The 21,141-nt window shown below is 61.9% G+C and overlaps 1 protein-coding gene across 1 annotated transcript; it reads left to right on the top strand.

Annotated features, from left to right (window-relative positions):
* The first annotated feature begins 241 nt into the window (after positions 1–241).
* On the top strand, positions 242–20,589 carry PTCH2 (patched 2). The gene is made up of 22 exons (XM_086463012.1): positions 242–431; positions 10,471–10,660; positions 10,787–10,856; positions 11,094–11,185; positions 13,125–13,320; positions 13,421–13,542; positions 13,904–14,051; positions 14,284–14,415; positions 14,495–14,650; positions 14,775–14,867; positions 14,956–15,081; positions 15,159–15,277; positions 15,393–15,798; positions 15,884–16,196; positions 16,458–16,600; positions 16,690–16,870; positions 17,419–17,702; positions 18,271–18,408; positions 18,558–18,700; positions 18,987–19,086; positions 19,921–20,312; positions 20,469–20,589. Exons 2-22 carry the CDS (start codon positions 10,545–10,547, stop codon positions 20,587–20,589), a joined length of 3,591 nt encoding a protein of 1,196 aa, XP_086319138.1. The 5' UTR covers positions 242–431; positions 10,471–10,544.
* The last annotated feature ends 552 nt before the right edge of the window (positions 20,590–21,141 follow it).

Below are 21,141 nucleotides of genomic sequence, written 5' to 3'. Positions count from 1 at the left end.
GGCACAGGGGGCGGGCGGGGAGCGGAGCGGGTGTGGGTACCCCAGTGTCCCCAGGCTCCGGGACCCCTCTATCCCCGGCTGGGGACGCCCAGCATCGCGGGTGCAGGAGGGGTCCCCGGCCTCGCTCCGCAGTCCACGGAGCGTGGCCGCCGCGGGCATCGCGCCCCGCTGCGGGATCCCGCCCCCGGGCGGGGGCTCCCCTTATCCGCTCCCAGCCTGATCCTCGCCCTCTCCCCAGGGCAGGGCCGTGGGCCAGAGGGCCCCGCTGTGGCTGCGGGCCCGCTTTCAGGCGCTGCTCTTCGCTCTGGGCTGCCGGATCCAGCGGCACTGCGGAAAGGTGCTCTTCGTGGGGTTGCTGGTGTTCGGGGCGCTGGCCGTGGGGCTGCGGGTGGCCTCCATCGAGACCGACATCGAGCACCTCTGGGTGGAAGGTAAGCGCGGCCCCACGGGCGCATCCGCCCGTGGGAACGATCCTGCTCCTGGCCGGGGCTTTGTCCCCCCCGCGGGGCGCGGAGGTGCGGGCCGGCCCGCAGGCAGGTGACAGCGCGGGAGCAGGGCGGGAGGAGGATGCTGCCGGGATTCCTGCGCACGGGGCCGCGGATGCCCGCGGGCGGAGGTCCCGCCTGTGCGGATGCGTGGTGCTGAGTTGCAAAGGGACCCCCACGCGTCTCCCGGCGGGGGTCCCCGCGCGAAGGTGCGGTGGCGTCCCCGCATCGGCGGACACGTGCGGCGGGATGGTGCCTGGCGCCGGCTGAGCGCGCCTCCCCACGCGTGGGCTCCCCGTCCCGCCGTGCCGCTCTCCCGCCGCCGGACCCCTTCCCCGGTCGCAGCCCCGTATCGGGGCAGAGCCGGCGCCACCGGTCCCGGCTCAGGACCCCCGCCCCGAGGGGACTGGGGAGCGGGCAGGGTCAGGCAGGAGCAAATCCCCGTTTCCGAGTGGAAGTGGCTGATCCCCCTCCTTTATTATTAATAACTCCAGCGTGGATTCTCTCTCCTCTCCCTGTAGCTCTGAACCCTGGTGCTGGGATTAGCTTTCCCTGTGCCTCCCTCCTCCTTTGGGGGTCCCGGGGGGGGCAGCACCCCGCATCGCACCCCCCCTCCCTGCCAGGCCCTGGCCATGGGGAGGCGGTCTCCCAGCCTGGGGTCTGCGGCGGGGTGCTGTGCAGGGGCAGATGTTGCTCAGCGGAGGGGTGTCAGCCATCTTTGTGCGGGAGCGCTGCCTCCTCCCCCACGCCCCGCTCCCTGTGTGGTCCTCAGCTACTCTTGGATTTGGTTCAACAATAGAAGCAACTTTGCTCTCCCACCCCTTTTTTTTTTTTAATTTAAAAAAAAAAAAAAAAGGCCCTGCACTCGCTTGCTGCTCGCACACAGATGCACACACGCACCCCTGCCCAGGAATGCCTGGCTGTCCCACCTGCTCCCCACTCCCGAGGGGTGTTTGTGGCCGCCCCCCCCCCGCCCCCCCCCCCAAGATCTTGTCTCTATCACCCCTATCCTCTGCAACACGTAGCAGAGAAATCCAGTGATACTTCTTGGTCCGACTGGCGCCTAAGTGGTGGCTGCTGGAGGAGGGACACGCTCCCTCCGTGGTGCCCTTGCTCTGGGTCGTGCTTCTGGCTCCATTGGATTTTTATTGTGCTTTTGGAGTTGCAAGGATTCAGTGTTTCGTGCAACCACGGACGGAGCCAGTGAAGTGGCTGTGGTTGTTCCTGTTGGGGGGGGAACAGGGTGGAGAGTGGGATGGGGAAGGGGCCAAGCCTGGGGATGGCTGCAAGTGCCCAGAAACCCGGCTTTTCTTGCACACATGCTCTGTGCCCCACTGTGCTTCCCTGTTCGTGTGGGGTATGGCCAGGAGGGACTGCAGCTGCTGTTGGGGGATATTTCCCCCACACTGTGTTGTAGCTGTAACATGGGTGTTGGAGGCTTCTGAGGAATTGGCTCTTTCTCGTGGCTGGGACGTCTTCTTCAGTGTTGGGAGCTGGAATATTATTTTTTTTAACCCCTCAGTGAAACACCATTGACTTCAGGTGTCCTGCCCCTTCCTGGGCCATGGATGCTCTGGGGTCTGCACACACCTCCTATTCTGGATCTGTAGCACCTAGGGTGGAGATGGTGTGCAATGCTGGGGTGCTGTGCAGGGTGCTGCTTGGGGCCCTCCCCTTGGCCTTCCTGGGAGGGCTCTTCCCCCAGGAGTCTGCACTTGGGGCAGACCCCTCTGTGCCTTGCTCCCGGGTGGTGTGGCCCCAGCATGCCTGGGGAGGCTGTCCTTGGGCATTGGCACTACCTGCGACCACCAAGGACCATGTTGCTGGGGTGGCTTTAGTCCTGCGGGGTCCCTGATGAGCATGTGTGGTCAGGACATGGAGGAAGGTTTGCAGCGGCTCTTTCAGTCTTGTGTATCAGCTGTGGGGTTGCCTCCCTTGCCCATAACTCTCTGTGTGTCCTTGCCTCTCCACTGGCCTCTGCTTCTGCATTTTCTGGTGAGATCAAAGCATCACCTGGTGTTCTCAGTGTACCCAGCCCTCCCTGATCTCTGGACCCCATCCTGCTGGTGCGGGGATGTGCATTATTGTGGGGCAGGAGGGCCTGGGCTGCCCTGGGGAGCAGGACACTGTTTCCCGGACTGTGTGGTTGGATCCTGAGCATTTGAAGCTGCTTCAGGATTTTCTCAGCTGCGACTTTCTCCCAGCCCCAGGTGTGTGGCAGGGTGGCTGGTGCACCTGTCCCTCTGTAGCAAGCCTGGTACCCCCGTGCCAGGTCAAGGCAGTGCAGCTTGTGCCCTGGGCAAAGCTGGTGCCCTGTCAACCTGGCCCCAAAGTTTTGGGATCCCCAGGGTTCCAGGGGACCCTGGCTCCTGCCCTCTCTGGGTATGTATGAGGAGATGTTTGCAGGACCTTAGTCTATCCCAGCTCCAAGGCAGCATTGTGGGGTGTCTAAGGGGCAGGGCATTTGTGCAGGGAGTCCCAGGCCGGTAGGTCCCATCTCAGAGGCAGGGTGTTTGAAGGCTCTGGGAAGCCCCTGAAACTAGCCTGTGCCTGATCACCTGATTCTACCTAGCCAGGCTGAGGGATGTGGGTTGGTGATGCTCCAACCCAAACTACCTCACCCAGGGGAGGTCCCAGCCCCTCAGGAGCAGAGTGTGACCCCCATGCTGGGCTGTCCCTGCTGCAGGCTGAGCTCAGCCCTCTGGGAGCTGTGGACCTGGTGGGCAGGGGAGCTGCTTCCCATGGGGGCATGTTGCTACTGCCCCCTGTGCCCCTCAGGGGAATAGGGTGGGCAGCCCTGCTTTGGCCCCATGGCTGGGGTCAGCACTGGGGCCATGGTGATGGCAGGTCCCCCGATGGGTCTCCCTGAGCCTGGGCCGTGACCCTGGCCACTGTGGGAAAGCGTAGGGTTGCCTGCCCCTGGTCAGGGGGTGTCTTCAGCCCTGGGGGCTGGCTGGGGGGTGCTTGCAGTGTCCTGGGGTTATGCCTGACCTCCATATCTGTTTGGGAGATGGAAGGAGGCCGTGTCACCCTATAAATTGGACTCACCTGTGGAAATGTTCAATTAGGCTCCTCCAAAGCAATTAGCCACTTGGAGGCTTTGAAATACTGGCTAGCAGCAAGTGTTGAGTTACCTCTGGACACCTGGCAGCTGTTCCCGGCTCTCCCAGGGTGTCCGTAGGGCCAAGGGGCCGGGGCAGCGAGCTCTGGGCAGGCAGAGCCTTGGGTGGTGAATGGGTCTGCCTGATTTATAGTGCTGAGGGCTGGTTCAAAGGGAAGGCCGGGTTAATTCCTAACTGGAACAGCCAAGCATCCCGCGCAGCCGTTGCGCTCTCAAAGAGCTGCTGAGTCTCCCCGGAGAAGACCCTGTCCCTTTTCTGGAGAGGTCAGGGACACCTGAATGTGTCGGTGGGATGAAATGGGATGCATGGTATGGGGGTGAGGGGAATTTGCTACCTTGTTCCCAGCTTGAGGCAGGAAGCCGAGACACCCATTGACCCTCTTGGCGATAGCTTTTGTCCATCCTTGACCTCTGCAACAAGACTTGGCATGGAGTGTCCCCTCCCTGGCACCCAGAGCAGGACTGGGGTGCAGTCTGGGGCTCCCCCTATGGCAGGGGCAAGCAGAAGAGACCTCAGCTGGCTCCATCCCTGCAGAGAGGGACATTGGGGATGGGAAAGCCGTAATGGAAAGCCGAGGATGGGGACTGAGTGCCCTCCCCACCCTGCCTCTGCACTGGGGAGACTGTCCGTGTGGCCTCTCTTCCAAGCCCCTGTCACTGCTGTGCATGGTGGGACCCACAGGGGGGTGTGGGGCAGCAGTTGTGGGGGAGAATGGGGTGCCATGGCCATTCCTGGGTGGGCATGGGGAGAGGTGGGTGGTCTAGTTGCTGCTGGTGGGTGGGTTTTGTGGGGTGAGATGTCAGTGTAGGGGCTGAGAAAGGAGCAGGTAAAGCTGGGGTGTGGGGCTGGTGCTGGCAGCATGGGGGGCACTGATAGCAGCTTGTCCCTGTGGCCAGGGCAGCAAAATGCCCTCCAGGATCTGGCCTGGGTCAGCCTCGTGGCTGAGGGGTGGCTCCTGGGCTGCCATGTCCCTATGCCATCCCCAGACAGGCATCCTGTGGTGACAAGGTCCCTGCTCTTCTTGGGGTGCAGTGAGACAGGTATCACCCCACGGGGAGGGAAGGGGCAGCCTGAGGTCCCCAGCACTGCCCTGGGGAATCTTCTGGCTGGCCTCGTGGGATTTTTCCTTTGGGACCATTCAAGCCTCTGTTCACAGGGTCTGGGTGTTCTTGGGGACCCTGTGCCCCCATCCTCAGGGGCTCAGAGGAGTAAGGGGCAGCTGGGGCCTTGCTGCCATGGAGTGCCAAGGTCTCCCACTTCCTCCCTTACAGCCCTGGCTGGCTCTGAAAGAACCTTTCTTCTCAGGGCAGGGGGCTCACCCAGCAGCCCCTGACCGGCCCGAAGATGGGGTGCAGGCAGTTTGCCTTTATTTATCTTCAAGAGGTGAGCGCAAAACCTCTTGCTTTTCCCCTCCTTGACAGCTTGGTCGGCTTTTTTGGGCTGGAAAATTTTGCTAATTAATGCAAAGAGACTGGGAGACTCTTCACAGATGGCTGTGGCTTATCTGCCCCTATCCATTTTGCTTTGCTTTTCAACTTATATATTTTTTTTAATTATTTCCTAGAAAGTCGGAGGGGTTTTGTGGGTTTTTTTCATTCTATTTGTTTGGTTGGGGGTTTTTTAAATTTTTTATTTTAAACTTAGACGTATCTGCGGACTTAGGGAGGGGGCTTTTTTTTGCGTTTTTTAAATGTTATTTGGTGGCTGGGAGGGGGCAGCGCCAGGGCCCAAGAAGAGGGTTTTATTATCTGCCTCTCCCTCGGGCCTGGAAAAGTGGTCTGAGTTCAAAAAATTCATTTCTTGCCTGAATGAAGCCAGCAATGTGGAAAAATTTCACCATTCAGAGCGGGATGAATGTATGTTTCAACCACACATTAAGTGACATTAGCAAGCAGTGGAGTGCCTAATGTGGCCATTTTTCACAGCAGCCAACAGAGGGGGTGATTAGCATAATTAGTACAGGCAGCCCTATACATATGGAAATGGCAAATGCCTAAATGCCAACACCAGTGGAAATTTATGTCAATGCTGACAGGAGTCTTAGCGGTGAATAGTTCCCAACTGAATCCCCTCTCCCACTTTTTTTTCCCCCCCTCTTTTTTCGGGGGTCGCACTGTCCCCTCGGTGCCGGCTGGGGCAGTGTGAGCTCCCGGCTGCCCCCCTCCCTGCGCTGGGAACTGCCGCCCTGCGATTTGGGGTAATAAAGACATTAATTTAGCTTTGCCGTTAAACAAAAGGGTTTGGCCAGGGCCAACGGCTGGGGAGCTGGCCCCAAACGGGCCCTTTCAGCCCCTCTGCCACTGGCTTTTTGAAGGCATCCCCCTCTTCTGCTGCCCCTCTTGACTTAGCCAGGCGGTGGGAGCCCCTTTGGTGGGGCCGAGTTTGGTCAGATGTGCCGGGGCAGCAGCGAGCCCTTGTTCATCCCTCGGTGCTGTCGGGGACACCCACCCATCTGCCACCCACCTCCCCCCCTTCTCCGGGGCTGGCCCCGCACCGTGGGGTGAATGGGGCTGGGAGGACGTGTTTTGACAGGACAGGGCTGCGGGGCTTTTGGCGAGGCTGGCGGTAGCGGCTGGGACAGGTAAAAATGGCTCTTTCAGCGTGCCCTGGGCGAGACTTCCTCCGGAGCAGCATGGGTCCTTTCACTGCCTCCCTAATCCAGCTAATCCGCCCCACAACACTTTGAAGGTGGCCTCCGGCTTGCGCGCAGCTCGGCACGGGGAAGCGGCCGGCCGAGGGATGCTCGGGGCGGTGCTTCGGGACCCCCTCCCGCTGGGGTGCGGGATGGCACATGGAATTCACGGTGGTGCTGGCATCTCTCTGGTGCCCTTGGGGGGCTTTAATTGCCCAGCAGTGGGCATACGTGCCAGCGGGATGTGCTCAGTCTGTGCCACTGAGCGGCTTGACAGTCTGCTGTTTGCCTCTTGTTGTAGTAAGGGTGTGCTGGGGGGAGGGAGGGGGCATGGGGATGGCTTTTCCCTGGGGATCTCAGTGTGACCTTGCCCCCCTGTCACCTGTGGACTTGAGCAGGGGTTTCTAGCCCTGGTATTGGGATGTTGTGCTGTGGAAAGGGGTGCTGCCCAGGGGACTCCCCCATTACTCCCCACAACTCTTCCCTTGCTAGAGGGTGTGACTGGAGCTGGGATCAGGGCAGGGCTGCAGCATCCCCTGTGCCCCAGCCAAATCTCGGACTTGCCACATTTGTCACCACATCCCATAGCCCCATTACACCAGGCAGGAGGACAGGGACTGATTTTGGAGGCCAAGCGAGGACATGTATCTAGGCGTGCTCCCTCCCTGCCACCCTGTCCCACCTGGGTCACCCAAGAAGTGGTGACAGCTGCTGGCAGTGCCCAGGTCCCATCTGCAGAGCAGTGGTACTGCTGTTGACCACAGCCTCCACCCGCCCTGGTGGGACACAGAATGGTCCTTGCAGCACCATGCATCTCTTTAGGGGGGAACACTAGTGCCTTTTCATTGCTTTCAGCACCTCCCATGGCACTCCCTCACCTCTGGCCCCTTTGCCCTTGCCAGGCAGGGAGTGCTCGGTGTGGGGCTGGCAGCCTGCCCCGACCCCCTGCCCTCCCCGTGCCGCCTGGGCATGCTGCCCTGGTGCGCTCGGCCTGCTGCCCCCCACCTGTCGGTGTTTGGGGACAGGGCTCCTATGAGGTTTGCCCACCCCCTGCCCTGGGTAAGCACAGCAGGATGTCCCTTTGCTGTTGCTGGCAGGATGGCTGCGTGGGGGCAAGCCCTGTCCTGGGGGGCTTGCAGCTGCGCTGGGGGCAGCAGGACCCGGTGTGGGCTCCTCTGACCCCAAACCCCCTGAGCCGAGTCCGGGGTTGGGGGGAGTACTGGCAGTCTCCCAAGTGGGAGCTTGGGTCAGACCCCTTCCTGGGCAGGGGGCAATACAGGGGCTGGAGCTCTGTCCTGGCTGGGAGCAGGACCAACCCCTTTTCACCCCCCAGCATGGGGCTGCCTATGGCTGGAGGGTGTGAGGAAGTGCTGGCACTGGGCCGGGGGTGCTGCAGTCCTGGCACCCACTGGGGCAGCCAAGGGCACGAGCCAGTCCCGCTGGGTGAGGGTGAGCCAGCTGCAGCACTGGGGCTGTGGCCGTGGGTCCTGTGCCAGGAGGGTTTGGGGAGTGGTGACGGTGGGGGGGGTGGCTCAGCCAGGGTGGCCGGGAAGGGGGCAGGGAGGCTCCTGCCCTGCTCTGTAATTTTGTGGCAGATGCTGTAATTACGGGGTGGGCTCTCCCCGCATGGCCCGCGGGTGGGAAGCAGACGCACGCCCAGCTGCCTTTGCTGCCAGGGACCCCGTCCCCTCCCTAGCACCCGCACCCTCCCTGCTTGGGCACGGTGGGAGCCCACTCTGCACCCCGGGTGTTTGGGGTGCTGTTGGGCATGGGGTTCCATCCACCCTCCAGCCCACACTGCTGCGTGCCTGCACCCTGTGACACCCCCACAGCGTGAAACCCCCAGCCAGTGGTACCCAGAAGCTGTGCTCAGCCCAGGGAGGCACGGCTGCCTCTGGAGACCATCCTGACCCCAGGTCCTGCCGTGGGTTTTGAGGGATGTGGGGGTCACTTTGCCCATCATGGGGGTCCGGGGGGGTGGTGAAGCCAAACCCTGCCGGGGAACAGAACGGGCTGTTAATAAGCAGGACAGGGCGCCTGATTGGAACCAGAGGGCCCTTTGCATGAAAAAGCCAAGGGCTCCCTTTGTTAATTGGAATTAAAAAAAAAAAAAAGAATTTACATACAGTTCCTCATTAACGTGCTCATTGTTGGTATCGGGGCGCCCCCCCAGCCCCCTCCTCGAGCCGGGGGGCTGCGTGCAGCGTAGGGCGTCTCGCCCCGGGCCGGCCGGCCGGCGGGCGTGCGCCCGTTTGAAGTGTCCTTGGCAGCCCTGTGTGTGCTGCCTTGTCTTTTCATGTTGCTCTTTGGTTAATTAGGGTGTTGGAATTTGAGGCTTCCTCACGGCCTTTGAAGCTTGCTGACGGCTCGCAGTGCCCTGTTCCAAATTAACAGTAATTACAAGGGATGGCTTTTTATTTTCTCTTTTTTTTTTTTTTTTTTTTCTTTCTTTAATTTTTCGGGGGTCTCCCCCCCCGACTCCATGCTTGCAGATGTGCGGCTCCTCCCGTGGCTGTGCTGGGTGGAGATGTCTGTGGGGCACAGCAGGATGTGTCCCCCAGGAGCAGTGACGATGCTGGGCACCACACCTCCCCCCCCACCCCCCCATCGCTGTGTCCCACCGCCCGCCCGGGTTCGGCGTGGGTGGCGTGGCTGAGATCAGAGCAGCTCAGCACACCTCTTGCCTGACCTCCCAGCCTGCTGGGAAGGGGATGAGTGTCCCATCCATGTTTCCCCCCACCCCCACCGTAAAACCCACCCTTCCTGTGTCCTTGTCCCATTGCCCCGGGTGCTGCCATCCCCTCTGACACACACACAAAGGCCACAGCCGTGTCCCCGTCCCCCCCCCCAGCCCTGGCACAACCTTCATCCCAACTGGCATCTGATGGACAACAGCTGCTCCCTGGCCCAGCCAGGAACAATAAAGACGCTTTCCCCTCCCCATTCCCAAAAAGCAGGGGGAAAAAACAAAACAAAACAAAACACCAACCCATATAATAAGTCATTAAAAGGGAAGATTCTGCTCCTTATTTGTGGTCTCGCTCTGGCCTCCTCAGCGCTGGCGGGGGGCCAGGCCCGCCGGGGCCCCTGCCTCTTGCTGAAGGAGCGTCCTGGCGTGGACGAATCCTGACACCCACCCCCCCCCCCCCCTCTTCCCCAGCACCCAGGGCCGGGCAGGACATGCCCCCCTGCCCCAGCAATGCTTTTTGGGATGTGCCCTGACACTGGGCACCCTAGGGTATCCCTGGTGGGTGGCACTGGGGTGGGGGCTACATGCAGCATCCCCTCCCCGGGCAGGGGGCTGAGAGCAGGGTGGCTGGGTGTTGGACTTTGGGGGGTCTCAAGATTGGCCTCCCACCTTCCTCTGGGCTTTGTCATCCCCTCTTTGGTGTGCCAGGAGGGATGGGAGCCCCTTGTTCAATGGGGATATCTGTCCCTGGGATGGTGCTCTGCCACACAAAAGGCCACGCAGGGTTTGATCTCAGCCCCAGCCGTGCTGGCTGAGAGGGGATTTCTATTCCTCGCCGAGGCAGCCACAAATGAAGTCAGCTTCTCCCAGAAACCTCAGCCCTGCCGCGCTTGGAGCTCTCCTGCTGCCCTCAGGGATGGATCCCAGAGCCTTGACAGGAGGAGAGGGGTCCTGAGGAGCTCCCCAGTGCCATGTCCTTCCCCTGTCCCCAAACCCCTCCCGGGGCAGCCTGCACCTGTGGGAGCTTGGGGGTGCCCACCTCTCCCTACACGCATTCCCCGGGCTGAAACACTGCCTGCCTTGGGGTGCCAGGGCAGGGCCAGGGTGGGTTGTTCCCAGTTTGGCTCGCTGCGTTGGGGCCAGTTGTGTTAGGCGTCTGTAGCACCCGCCACAGTGCATGGGTGGGAGTGGCAGGATGCATCCCATTGGCTTCACTAGCCATCTATCCGTAGGGTTTTTCTGGGGAAAGCAAAGCCATTGAACTGCTCTGTGGCTGGAAATATCCACGTTGGTGAGAAAGGGGGTGCCTGGTCCAGTGTGGGCTGGGGTGGTCCATGCTTGGGTCCCCTGAGTACAAGCACCCAGAGGATGCAGAAATTGGGGAACTCCATGGCAAGAAGCCCCACTGGGTTAACGTGGCACCATCTGATGCTGTCAGGCTTTACTCCTGCCTGTCCCTTTCCCTGGGCATCGTGGCAGGTTGGTGGGATGGGGCTGTGCCAGCCTTGGCACTGACAGGGCATGTTGTGGTCCCCTCCGCAGCGGGCAGCCGGGTGAGCCAGGAGCTGCGCTACACCAAGGAGAAGCTGGGCGAGGAGTCCATCTACACCTCCCAAATGTTGATCCAGACCCCGAAGAGGGACGGGGAGAACATCCTGACGCAGGAGGCCCTGCAGCTCCACCTCGAGGCGGCCCTGGCCGCCAGCAAAGTCCAAGTCTCTCTGTACGGAAAGTGAGTCCGGCTCCGGACGGGGCGGGGGTACGGGGACCCCCCGCCATGTCCTGCGTGTCCCCCCACCCCTTGCCGTGTCTTCTGCGGGATGATGCCCATCCTCAGCTCCTCCTTCTGCCTTTCCAGATCGTGGGATTTGAATAAGATCTGCTACAAGTCGGGTGTCCCCATCATTGAGAATGGCATGATTGAGAGGGTGAGTGCTGGGCATGGCGTGGCCCACAGGGAGCCCTACCCCGCCGGGATCAGTTCCCCAAGAAACGGACAACGGATGGGCTGTGGTGGGGATGGGGCTTGCCAGCCCCAGGCACTGCAAAGACGTTGCCAGCTCTGTGTGGGAGGGCTCAGGTTTGGGCAGCCCAGCAGGGCTAGGGGGAGAGCAGGGGGGGCCTGATCCATCCCTGCTGATCCCTTGCATCTTCTCCTCCCACAGATGATAGAGAAGCTGTTCCCCTGCGTGATCCTGACACCGCTGGACTGCTTCTGGGAAGGTGCCAAGCTGCAGGGAGGCTCAGCCTACCTCCCGTGAGTGTGGGGGGTTGTCCTGGGGTGCGGGGGGCTGTGGGCGCTGCCATGGGGCTATGCTTGGCCTCCCCGTGCAGCTTAGCCCTGCTGCCCCAAGGTCCTTCCCAAGGTCCTGCTGCTTGTGCTGCTCGGACCCAGGATGGTCCCACCACCATTGCTCATCCTGCTGGGTCAACACCTTGGGGACCCATCCTTGTCCACCTGGCCTCAGTGGCATGGGCAGGGCTGTGCTGCTGCGGGAAGGGGGGCTGCAGCCCAAGGGCAGGAGCTGCCCAGCCCTGCCACGCCACATCATCACACCAGCCAGGGATGGGGACCTGGGGACAGAGGCCGTGCCGCAGGCTGGTCCCTGGGTGCTGCTCCCCTCCACAGCACTTTGTGGGTGCCACGATGGGGAGGAGGCACCTGCACTCCTGAGTTGTGCCCAGGGACACAGAGAGCATGGATTCCCCGGGATGGATGGTGGGTGCCTCTCGGCCAGCTCCTTGCACTGCGGTGGTGGGGCTGGGGACCCCGGGCTGGGTCGGAGGCGGCCCCCCCCCCCCATTCCTTATGTTTACGCTTGTGTTTGTTCGGGAGAGCCTGGGCGGCTTGTGCATTGTCAGCAAACGCGGCCCTGCGCTTTCTCATGCTAATGCTCCTCTGAAAGCTCCCCCTTGCCAAACGGATGAAATAGTGGCCTTATTCAGGCTGCTGCGGGATAGGAGGAGGGGGAAGGGGCCACAGCGTCCCCAGCCAGGACTGGGGGAGCGGCTTTGCCCCCCCCCAAGACATCAGGTTCTCCCTGTCCCAGCTTAGGAAGCAGCTGGCAGCAGGAGTGAGTGGGGCTGGGGTGGCCCTGCTAAGTGGGATGCTAGTAGCATCATCTGCCGGGGTGGGCAGCATCCTGGTACGTGGCAGGCAGGGTGGCACCCGCAGCAGCGGTGGGACCCATTTCTTTTTGCAGCCGGGTGAGAGGGTGCCCAGGCAGGCACCCCGGCTGAGTGCCGGCCAGCCCACAGGGACTTGTCCCCCTTTTTAACGCCGAGGGGTGAGCAGGGCGGGAGCTGGGAGAACAAAGAGCAGCAATCTATGGAAAGACAAAAGGATTTGCCCTGGCTCAGTGAAGCAAGCGAAAGCAGATAAAAGGGGCTCTCTTTGGAAGCAGCAGCAGCTCCGGTTGGTATGTGGGAATCTCAAGCGGCCGGCTCCAGCCCAGCCAGCCTTCATGAATTATTAGGCTGCGTTTCTCCCCAGAGCCCACACTTGCTCGGGACTTTTTCTTCCCCTCTTTGGGGCACTGGGCTGGGTTATTGGCTTTTTTTTGTGTGTTCTTTCTGTCTTAAAAAAGAAGCCAAGTGAGGCTGGGAGCTGGCCTCCGGCACCTGGGACTGGGATGGAGTGAGCAGAGCATCCGCAGGCAATGGAAAAGTCCCTTTTTCCGGGTACCCAAGTCCCGGGGTCCCACTGGACCTCCAAGGACCTACTCTGCACCCAGCTCTCAGCACCGTCCTGAGCCCCCAGAACCTCTGCTCAGCCCCAAAACCTCCAGCTTGAGGGGGAAGATGGCAGGAAGGGCTGGAGGGGATGCCGGGAGCTCTTGCCTGCCTGCTCCCCTCTATCAAGATGTTAGCCTCGGGCAGTAATCGGCCTGACTGCTCGCACAAAGCAGGGGCAGGCAGTGGGGCCAGCTCTCCCCGCTTTGTCCCAGCCTAACAGGATCAGGCACGCTACTTGACTCGGGCACGGCCTGCTGCACCGTGCAGAGCATGGGGGATGCTGCAGGCAGGACCGGAAAGGGGTAGGGGATGCGCTGGGGACTGATGCTGCTCCTCTGCATCCTCACACCCTGTCTTAAAGGGCATCCCTTGGACCCATGGAATGGGGTGGCAGTGGTGGTTGGTGGTACCACGTGTGGGTTTCAGCATCCCCCATCACCCCAGTCCTGCTCTTTCCTCAGGGGCCGCCCAGACATCCAGTGGAGCAACCTGGACCCTCTACAGCTGATGGAGGAGCTAGGGCAGTTCACATCCCTGGAAGGCTTCAAAGAGCTGCTGGACAAGGCAGAGGTGGGGCAGGCTTACATGGAGCGGCCCTGCCTGGACCCCCGGGACCCCCAGTGCCCCCCCAGCGCTCCCAACAAGCAGAGCCAGCAGGTGGGTCACAGCCCATGGGGACCGAGAGGGGTGTCGGGGCTTGCTGCTCTCCTGCCTGACCCACGGTCCTGCATCCCTGACGCCTCCCCTCCACCCGCAGAACCCGGACATCCCAGCTGAGCTCTCAGGGGGCTGCCACGGCTTCTCCAGGAAGTTCATGCGCTGGCAGCAGGAGCTGATTTTAGGTGGCACAACCAAAGACTCCCAGGGCAAGCTGCTACGGTGAGTGCCGCTGCGGTGCGTGCATCAGCAGGCATGGCACAGGGGCCTGGCTGCAGCACTCACTTCTGGTACCGTTTGGGGCAGGGTTCCCTTAGCCTCATCCTCATTGTGCCTGCGGGAACCTGTCCTGGCTGCAAGAAGGGCTGCAGGGCTGTCTGGGAGAGCGTGTGAGGCTGGCGAGTGTATGGGGCTGGTGAGCAGGGCAGTGCTTCAGAGCAAATGGGGGGGTGGTGGACAGGATGCCTGGGTCCTCTCCCAGATGTCCACAGTAGGGCTGGGAGCTGTGGGGTAGGGGATGGACCCATTCCTGCATCCCGGGGTGCTGCAGCCGGTCCCAGCAAGGTGCGTGCCTGTCCTCCAGCGCTGAAGCCCTGCAGACCATGTTCCTTCTCATGAGCCCCCGGCAGCTGTTTGAGCACTTCAAGGATGACTACGAGATCCATGACATCAGCTGGAGTGAGGAGAAGGCAGGCGCCATCCTGGAGGCCTGGCAGAGGAAATTCGTGGAGGTGGGCACCAGGAACAATCCCCCACGTGGGGCTGGGCAAGGGTGAGCCTGTGTGTGGCATCTGCCTGCGCCCCCGTTTTCATGTGGCCACAGGTCCTGGCACCACTCTCTTGTAATCCCGTGGGTCCCTAGGGACCCTCAGTGTCAATGATGACACCCTGGGTGGCTTGCAGGGGGATGTACTGGGGAGCAGGGGGGGTCCTGACTTCTCTAACGGGGTGCGCTTCTGGCAGCTGGCACAGGACTCCATCCCACCCAACGCCACGCAAAGTGTCCACGCTTTCTCCACCACCACACTCAGCGACATCATGAAGTCCTTCTCTGATGTCAGCGCCATCCGGGTGGCTGGGGGCTACCTCCTCATGGTGCGTGTGCCCCCTCTCTCTGTCCCTCCCTGTCCCTCCCTTGCCCCTGTGTCCCTGCTAACCCACTGTGCTCTTCCAGCTGGCCTATGCCTGCGTCACCATGCTGCGGTGGGACTGTTCCAAGTCCCAAGGGGCCGTGGGCCTGGCTGGGGTCCTACTCGTGGCTCTCTCTGTGGCCTCTGGCCTGGGGCTTTGCTCACTGCTGGGCATCTCCTTCAATGCAGCCACCACCCAGGTATGTGCTGGGTGAAGAGCAAAGTACCATGGGGCTGGTGGGACCCTGTGGGCTGCAGGGTGGCCGGGTCCTTTCCTAGGTGATGGCCATGCCACCCCCGCTCACACCAGCTGCTCTCTGGCAGGTCCTGCCCTTTCTGGCCCTCGGCATCGGTGTGGATGACATGTTCCTCTTGGCTCATGCCTTCACCGAGACCAGCCAGCACATCCCCTTCAAGGTGAGCGCTGAGCCCTGCCGGAGGGCTCCCTGTCCCCATTCCACTTCCCTGTAGCCCCTCTCATCACCCTCTCCCTCTGTCCCCGCAGGAGCGGACAGGCGAGTGCCTGAAGCGCACAGGGACCAGTGTGGCTCTCACCTCCGTCAGCAACATGATTGCCTTCTTCATGGCAGCCCTGGTGCCCATCCCTGCCCTGCGTGCCTTCTCCCTCCAGGTAGGGCCAGGGTCCCTCTCCGAAGGGGCAGGAAGGGATGGCCAGACCCCGCTCTGACAAGTTCCCCCCTCCTGCAGGCTGCGGTGGTTGTGGTGTTCAACTTTGCCATGGTGCTGTTTGTCTTCCCTGCCATCCTGAGCCTGGACCTCCACCGCCGGGAGAAACGCCGGCTCGACATCCTCTGCTGCTTCTACAGGTACCAGCACCGGGCTGCCTGGGTTGAGGCAAACCCTGCGGGTGCCCCCTAGAAGCATGGGGTGACTCTGCTCCTCTCCTTCAACATCTTCTCCTCCTTCCCTCTCTCCCCACAGCCCTTGCTCCTCACGAGTCATCCAGATCCAACCGCAGGAGCTCGCTGATGCCAATGACAACCATGCCTGCCACCCATCCTCTTACGGGCACCCTGGCTTGGCCACCAGCACCCAGATCACCACCACTGTGCAAGCCTTCACCCGGTGTGACCCCTCAGGCCACCATGTTGTCACCGTTCTGCCACCCACCTCCCAGGTGTGCACCTCACCCACTGTCCTTCTGCCCCCCACTGACCCTCTGGGCTCGCAGGTCTTCGCCCCGTCCAGCTCCACCCGGGACCTGCTGGCCCAGCTGGATGAGGCCAAGGGTGGGCGGGAGTGTGTCCCTCTGCCCTTCTGCCGCTGGAGCCTTGCTGACTTCGCCCGGGAGAAGTATGCCCCACTCCTCTTGCGGACCCGGACAAAGGTGAGGCGGGGATGGCCCTAGCAGTGCCACCCAAGGCAGGTAGGTGGCACAGGACCCTGCCTGACCCCCTCCACTCTCCCCGCAGGTGGTGGTGGCGGTGCTATTCCTGGCGCTGCTGGGGCTGAGCCTCTATGGCACCACCATGGTGCACGACGGGCTCTACCTGACGGACATTGTGCCACGGGACACCAAGGCGCATGCCTTCATCTCAGCCCAGTTCAAGTACTTCTCATTCTACAACATGTTCATCGTCACCAAGGGTGGCTTCCACTACCCAGGTGCCCAAGCTGCCCTGCTCAGCCTGCACCAGGCGTTCAGCACTGTCAAGTATGTGGTGCGGGAGGGCAACCGTGACCTGCCCAAGATGTGGCTCCATTACTTCCAGGACTGGCTGCGAGGTGAGGGACAGCTGTCTTCTCCATGACTGCCCCTGCCCAAGGACCCTCTCCCCAGTCCGCACCCTCCCTGCTGGCCTGGGAATGCCTTCCCTGGTGTGTGGCACCCTAGGAACGGTGTCCCCAAGGTGTCCAGCAATGCCAAGCTGAGCCCTGGGGTTTCTGCACACTCTTTCCACTGGCACCACACTTCCCAGGGCACACGGGATGCCATGCAGGGTGGTGTGCCCCAAGGGGTGCTCACTCCCCATGCTGCATCCCCAGGGCTCCAGGCCACCTTCGATAGGGACTGGCAAGCCGGGCGCATCACCCATGACAGCTACCGCAATGGCTCTGAGGACGGGGCACTGGCATACAAGCTCCTAATCCAGACTGGCAACAAGAAGGAGCCTTTCAACTTCAATCAGGTGCGTGGGGATGCGGCTGGGGTGACTGTGTTGGGGATGACGCTGTGCCTGCTGCCCTGCTTATGCCCACTCCTCGTCCCTCCCTGTAGCTGACCACACGGCGGCTGGTGGACGAGAACGGTATCATCCCCCCTGACACCTTCTACATCTGCCTGACGGTTTGGGCCAGCAACGACCCTCTGGGCTTTGCCGCTTCCCAGGCCAACTTCTACCCCCCGCCACCCGAGTGGATCCATGACAAGTACGACACTACGGGCGAGAACCTGCGAAGTGAGTGAGCGTGGTGGGCTCCCCATGGCCTCCTCCTGCCCCTGGCATCCCCCTGCAGAGGACCTGGCTCCCTGCACCTTTCCTGCCCTGCAGGCATCCCTCTGAAGAGAAACTCCCTGCATCCCTTATCCCATCAGCATCCTCGGGTAGAGAAACTGCCCTGCTTCCCCATGCTCCATGCTTGTTCCCCTGCACTCCACACCCTGAGCACCCCACTGCACACTCCCTGTGCCCTTAGCAATGCGGCAACACAACCCCTGCTCCAGCCTGCAGGCATCTCACCGCAAAGAAGCCCCTCCACTCTGTTCCCCCTCTGCCCCACAAACATTCTTCTGCAGAGAAACCCCCTGTTCTCTGTGACCCACTGCCTCACAAGCATCCTGCCAGCAGAGAAACCCCCTCTTCCTTGCCCCCAATCTACTTCCTGCACACTCCCCAGCCCCGTGGTACCCAGCCAGGCATCAGGCTGGTGTGGCTGGCCTGCCCCCCATGCTGCCTGCACTTCCATGCTGCTTGTACCCCAATACTGCCCATGCTCTCCTCCCCAGTCCCAGCAGCCCAGCCACTGGAGTTTGCCCAGTTCCCTTTCTACCTGAGTGGCCTACGTCGCACAGCTGACTTCGTGGAGGCAATTGAGAGCGTGCGGGCCATCTGCCGGGAGGCCGCCCAGCGTCATGGGGTGCTGAGCTACCCCAGTGGGTACCCCTTCCTCTTCTGGGAGCAGTACATTGGCCTGCGCCACTGGTTCCTGCTGGCCATCAGCATCCTGCTGGCCTGCACCTTCCTTGTCTGTGCCCTGCTGCTGCTCAACCCCTGGGCAGCTGGCATCATTGTGAGTATGGACCTCGATGCATGGGGATGGAGGGGGGTGACCGTCCATGCTTCCCTCCTTTGACAGGGACATCCAACCCTGCTCCCATCCTGCTGGGTGGCCCTGGGTACCTGCTTCATGAGGATGGGTTGATGGGGTGGCCAGGGGCACCCTGGGTGGGACACCCATATGGAGGTGGCAGTGGGTGGGGCACACCTGTATGGAGGGATCAGGGACATCGCTGATGAAGGGAACACATGGAGGAGACGGGTCTGGGGACATCCGTGCAGAAGAGGGTGAGGAGAACACCCATATGGAGGTGGCAGTGAGTGGGGGACCTGTATGGAGTGATCAGGGGCACCCCTTATGAAGGGAACACATGTAGTGAGCAGGGGTTTGGGGGCACTCATGCAGAGGAGGATGAGAGCCACCCCCAACAGATGGGACAGAGAGACAGCCCAAATGGAGCGAGAAGGGGCAATGGGGTGAGGCTGCTCTATATGGAGGGGTAGGACTGGGCATGCCAGGTGGGGGGGCCAGAGGGGTCAGCTGGTCAGAGCCACTCCTCACTGACCCCACCAACCCCCAGGTCTCCATCCTGGCCATGATGGCTGTGGAGCTGTTTGGTATCATGGGGCTAATGGGCATCAAGCTGAGCGCCATCCCTGTGGTTATCCTCATCGCCTCGGTGGGCATCGGTGTGGAGTTCACTGTCCACGTGGCCCTGGTGAGCACAGACAAGACCCCTGCCCAGCCACAGGGCACCCCAGTTCCCACTCACCAACACCCTCACCCCCTTGGCCATGTGCTGATGGGTGGCCACGTCATGGGTGGCACACAGGAGTGAGCCCTGTGTGACATCCCCATCCCATGCAGGGCTTCCTGACAGCTGCAGGGAGCAGGAACGTGCGCTCAGCCGCAGCGCTGGAGCACACCTTCGCCCCTGTGATGGACGGTGCTGTCTCCACGCTCCTGGGCGTCCTCATGTTGGCTGGCTCCGAATTTGACTTCATCATGAGGTGAGTGCCAGAGAGGCATAAACCAGCTGCTTGCTGCCCCCCAAAAGCTTTGGCAATGGGGGCTGGTGAGTGTGGCAGCCCCCCTGGCTGGTGGTGGGGATGTGGGGCAGCTGGTGAGGACATCTCTTGCTGGGGGCACCCACCCCATCTTGCATGGAGGCTGGGGAGGCATAGGGGGGCTGGGGTGTGTGGTGTGGGAAGCCATGTTTGGGGTGGGGCGGGGTTTACGGCGGCTGTGCCTGCTTACTTTCTCTGCCTGTGGCACACCCCCACCCCCCACCCCCAGGTACTTCTTCGCAGTGCTTACCATCCTGACGCTGCTGGGGCTGTTCAACGGGCTGGTACTACTGCCAGTCCTGCTCTCTGTCATCGGGCCGCCCCCTGAGGTACAAGACCCGCACCCCATTTCTCCCGATCCCTCTCCAACCCTGTACCCACCTCTCTTCATCTCCCATTGCCCCTCGCCCTGTCCCCTCTTCACCCTATACCCATCCTTATCTTGTCCAGTCCCAACCTCGCATCATACCCACCTCTGCCTGTCCCTCACCCTCTACCACCCCTGCTTTCTATGCCCCATATCCAACTTGCCCAAATACCTGCTTGACCTCATTCCTGCCTCACCCTACACCTGACTCCCCCCAGCCCTCCCTGACCTATTTGACCCCTTCCCTGCTTGACCTCATATCTCTCTTACCCCAGACAGCCCTCACCCCATCCTCACATCATCCCATACTCCCTGCCACCCCCAACTCCTCTGTCCATCTATGTCCCTGGTCCCTCTGACGCTGTCCACTCTCTCCCCAGGCATCCCCGGTGGATAGCGGCCCCCACCTGCCCCCACCAGAACCGGTGCCCCCGTGCCTGGGCCCTGGGGGACTGTACATCCGGTGTGCCCCAGCCTGGCCCACTACCTTCCCCGACCCCTCAGACACAGAACGCTACACAGAGAGCATGGGGCCGGGCAGCCCCCGGGGGCCCTTCATCGTGCCCTCTGCCCCTGCACACATCCTGCTGGAGGCTGGCAAGGACCCCAGCTTCCCCCGCATCACCGTGAGTGTCTCTGCCCGCCGAGGCATCAGCAGCTGCCAGTCATTCCCTGGGAGAGGGTCATGAATAAAGCTGGGGGATGGGGGCTCATGGGTCCCCTGTGGTGCTGGTGGGGTTGCCAGAGGGATGCTCAGCATGGCTGAGGGCCCTCATGCTCCATGGTGCCCTTCCAGGTGCTAAAGCCCTACAAGGACAGCCCAGAGGTCCAGGGGAAGAAGGAGGCTCGCAGCCCGCAGCCCGCACCCCCCCTGCCCTTTGGGGAGCCGTGCCCCATGCAGCCCCGAGACTACCCACAGCCCTGCCCACCAGGCACCCGGCCAGCCCCCCACAGCACCCTACCTGCCTACAGCACCCACCTGCAGGGTCCTGCTGGCAGCTACACCGGTGCTGGCAGCTACACCACCGTGACAGCCACCGCTTCGGTGACAGTGGCCGTGCACCCCACGCTGCCTGGCTCCTACCCCAGCTTTGGCCATGAGGGCTTCACTAGTGGTGAGCAGGACTGCCTGGAGGAGCCCAGCGTGCCCAGCACTGGTGGCACCACCATGCCTGACACCTTCGAGATGCAGAGCATGGGACACCGCGGGGCAGGCGCCCGGCGCTAGGTGAGCTTGGGGACACAAGCACCCTACCCCAGGGCTCATGCATGGCGGCACAGTGGTGCAGGGTGGGTTTGGAGGGACCACTCTGACTACCTTCGCCCATTTTTCTCTCCCTGCAGGTTGCCAGCTCCTGGGCAGAGCATCTTCCCAGCGCTCAGTGGGCACAGGAGGGTGCAGAGCAGGCTCACCCGCATCGTGCTGCTAATCGCCAGAATGGTGATGCCCCCCGGTCTCGGCTGAGGAGGACTGGCCCCCCTGCACCCCCCACAAAAGGGCTCAGCAGGGCAGGCTGGCACTTCTATGCAAGCTGTGTGCAGGCCACGCCATGCCCACATATCCCCTGCCCAGGGCTGTGCCAATGGTGCCACGTCCCCTTACCCAGGGTTTGGGGTTACCCTACCCCAGGCTTGTTGCCCCCCCAGAAATGGAAGCACTAACCCCTCCCCTCCTCTGTTTCTGGAGCTGCTGGCAAGGCGGGCTCAGTGCCTTGCCAGCTCCACCCCCCCCCCCTCCGTGGTGTCACTGCCTGCTCCCTGTCACCTCCTCCTGGGACCCACCATGCAGGCCACGAGCTGGGGTGCCCCAACAGGGTGCCCTGATGCCCCCCATCCCAATAAGGGGGCAGCCCCAGAGCCAGCTGTGCCCTGGGTTGCCATGGGCAAGGTCTGGGGTGGGCACCCCCCCACCTTTATTTATTGCAAAGGGAAACTATCTATAGAGAGATATATATTTTTAATCGTATTTTAAAAGATTTATTTCTCAGCCTATGGCCTCGCCCAGCTGACAGGGTGC

Source organism: Leptosomus discolor, chromosome 3 (assembly GCF_034619465.1).
Source record: "Leptosomus discolor isolate bLepDis1 chromosome 3, bLepDis1.hap2, whole genome shotgun sequence".
Classification (NCBI taxonomy): Eukaryota; Metazoa; Chordata; class Aves; order Leptosomiformes; family Leptosomidae; genus Leptosomus; species Leptosomus discolor.
The sequence above is the reverse complement of the archived record's forward strand: the minus strand, read 5'-3'. Positions and strand labels throughout refer to the sequence as shown.

What these genes read in the sequence shown, in the direction of transcription:
- PTCH2 (XM_086463012.1), top strand. Translation starts at nt 10,545, where the DNA reads ATGTTGATCCAGACCCCGAAGAGGGACGGGGAGAACATCCTGACGCAG. An exon ending in ATCCTCTGCTGCTTCTACAG is followed by an intron (nt 15,278 to 15,392) that starts GTACCAGCACCG and finishes CTCTCCCCACAG; the next exon opens with CCCTTGCTCCTCACGAGTCA. An exon ending in AGCCTTTCAACTTCAATCAG is followed by an intron (nt 16,601 to 16,689) that starts GTGCGTGGGGAT and finishes CCCTCCCTGTAG; the next exon opens with CTGACCACACGGCGGCTGGT.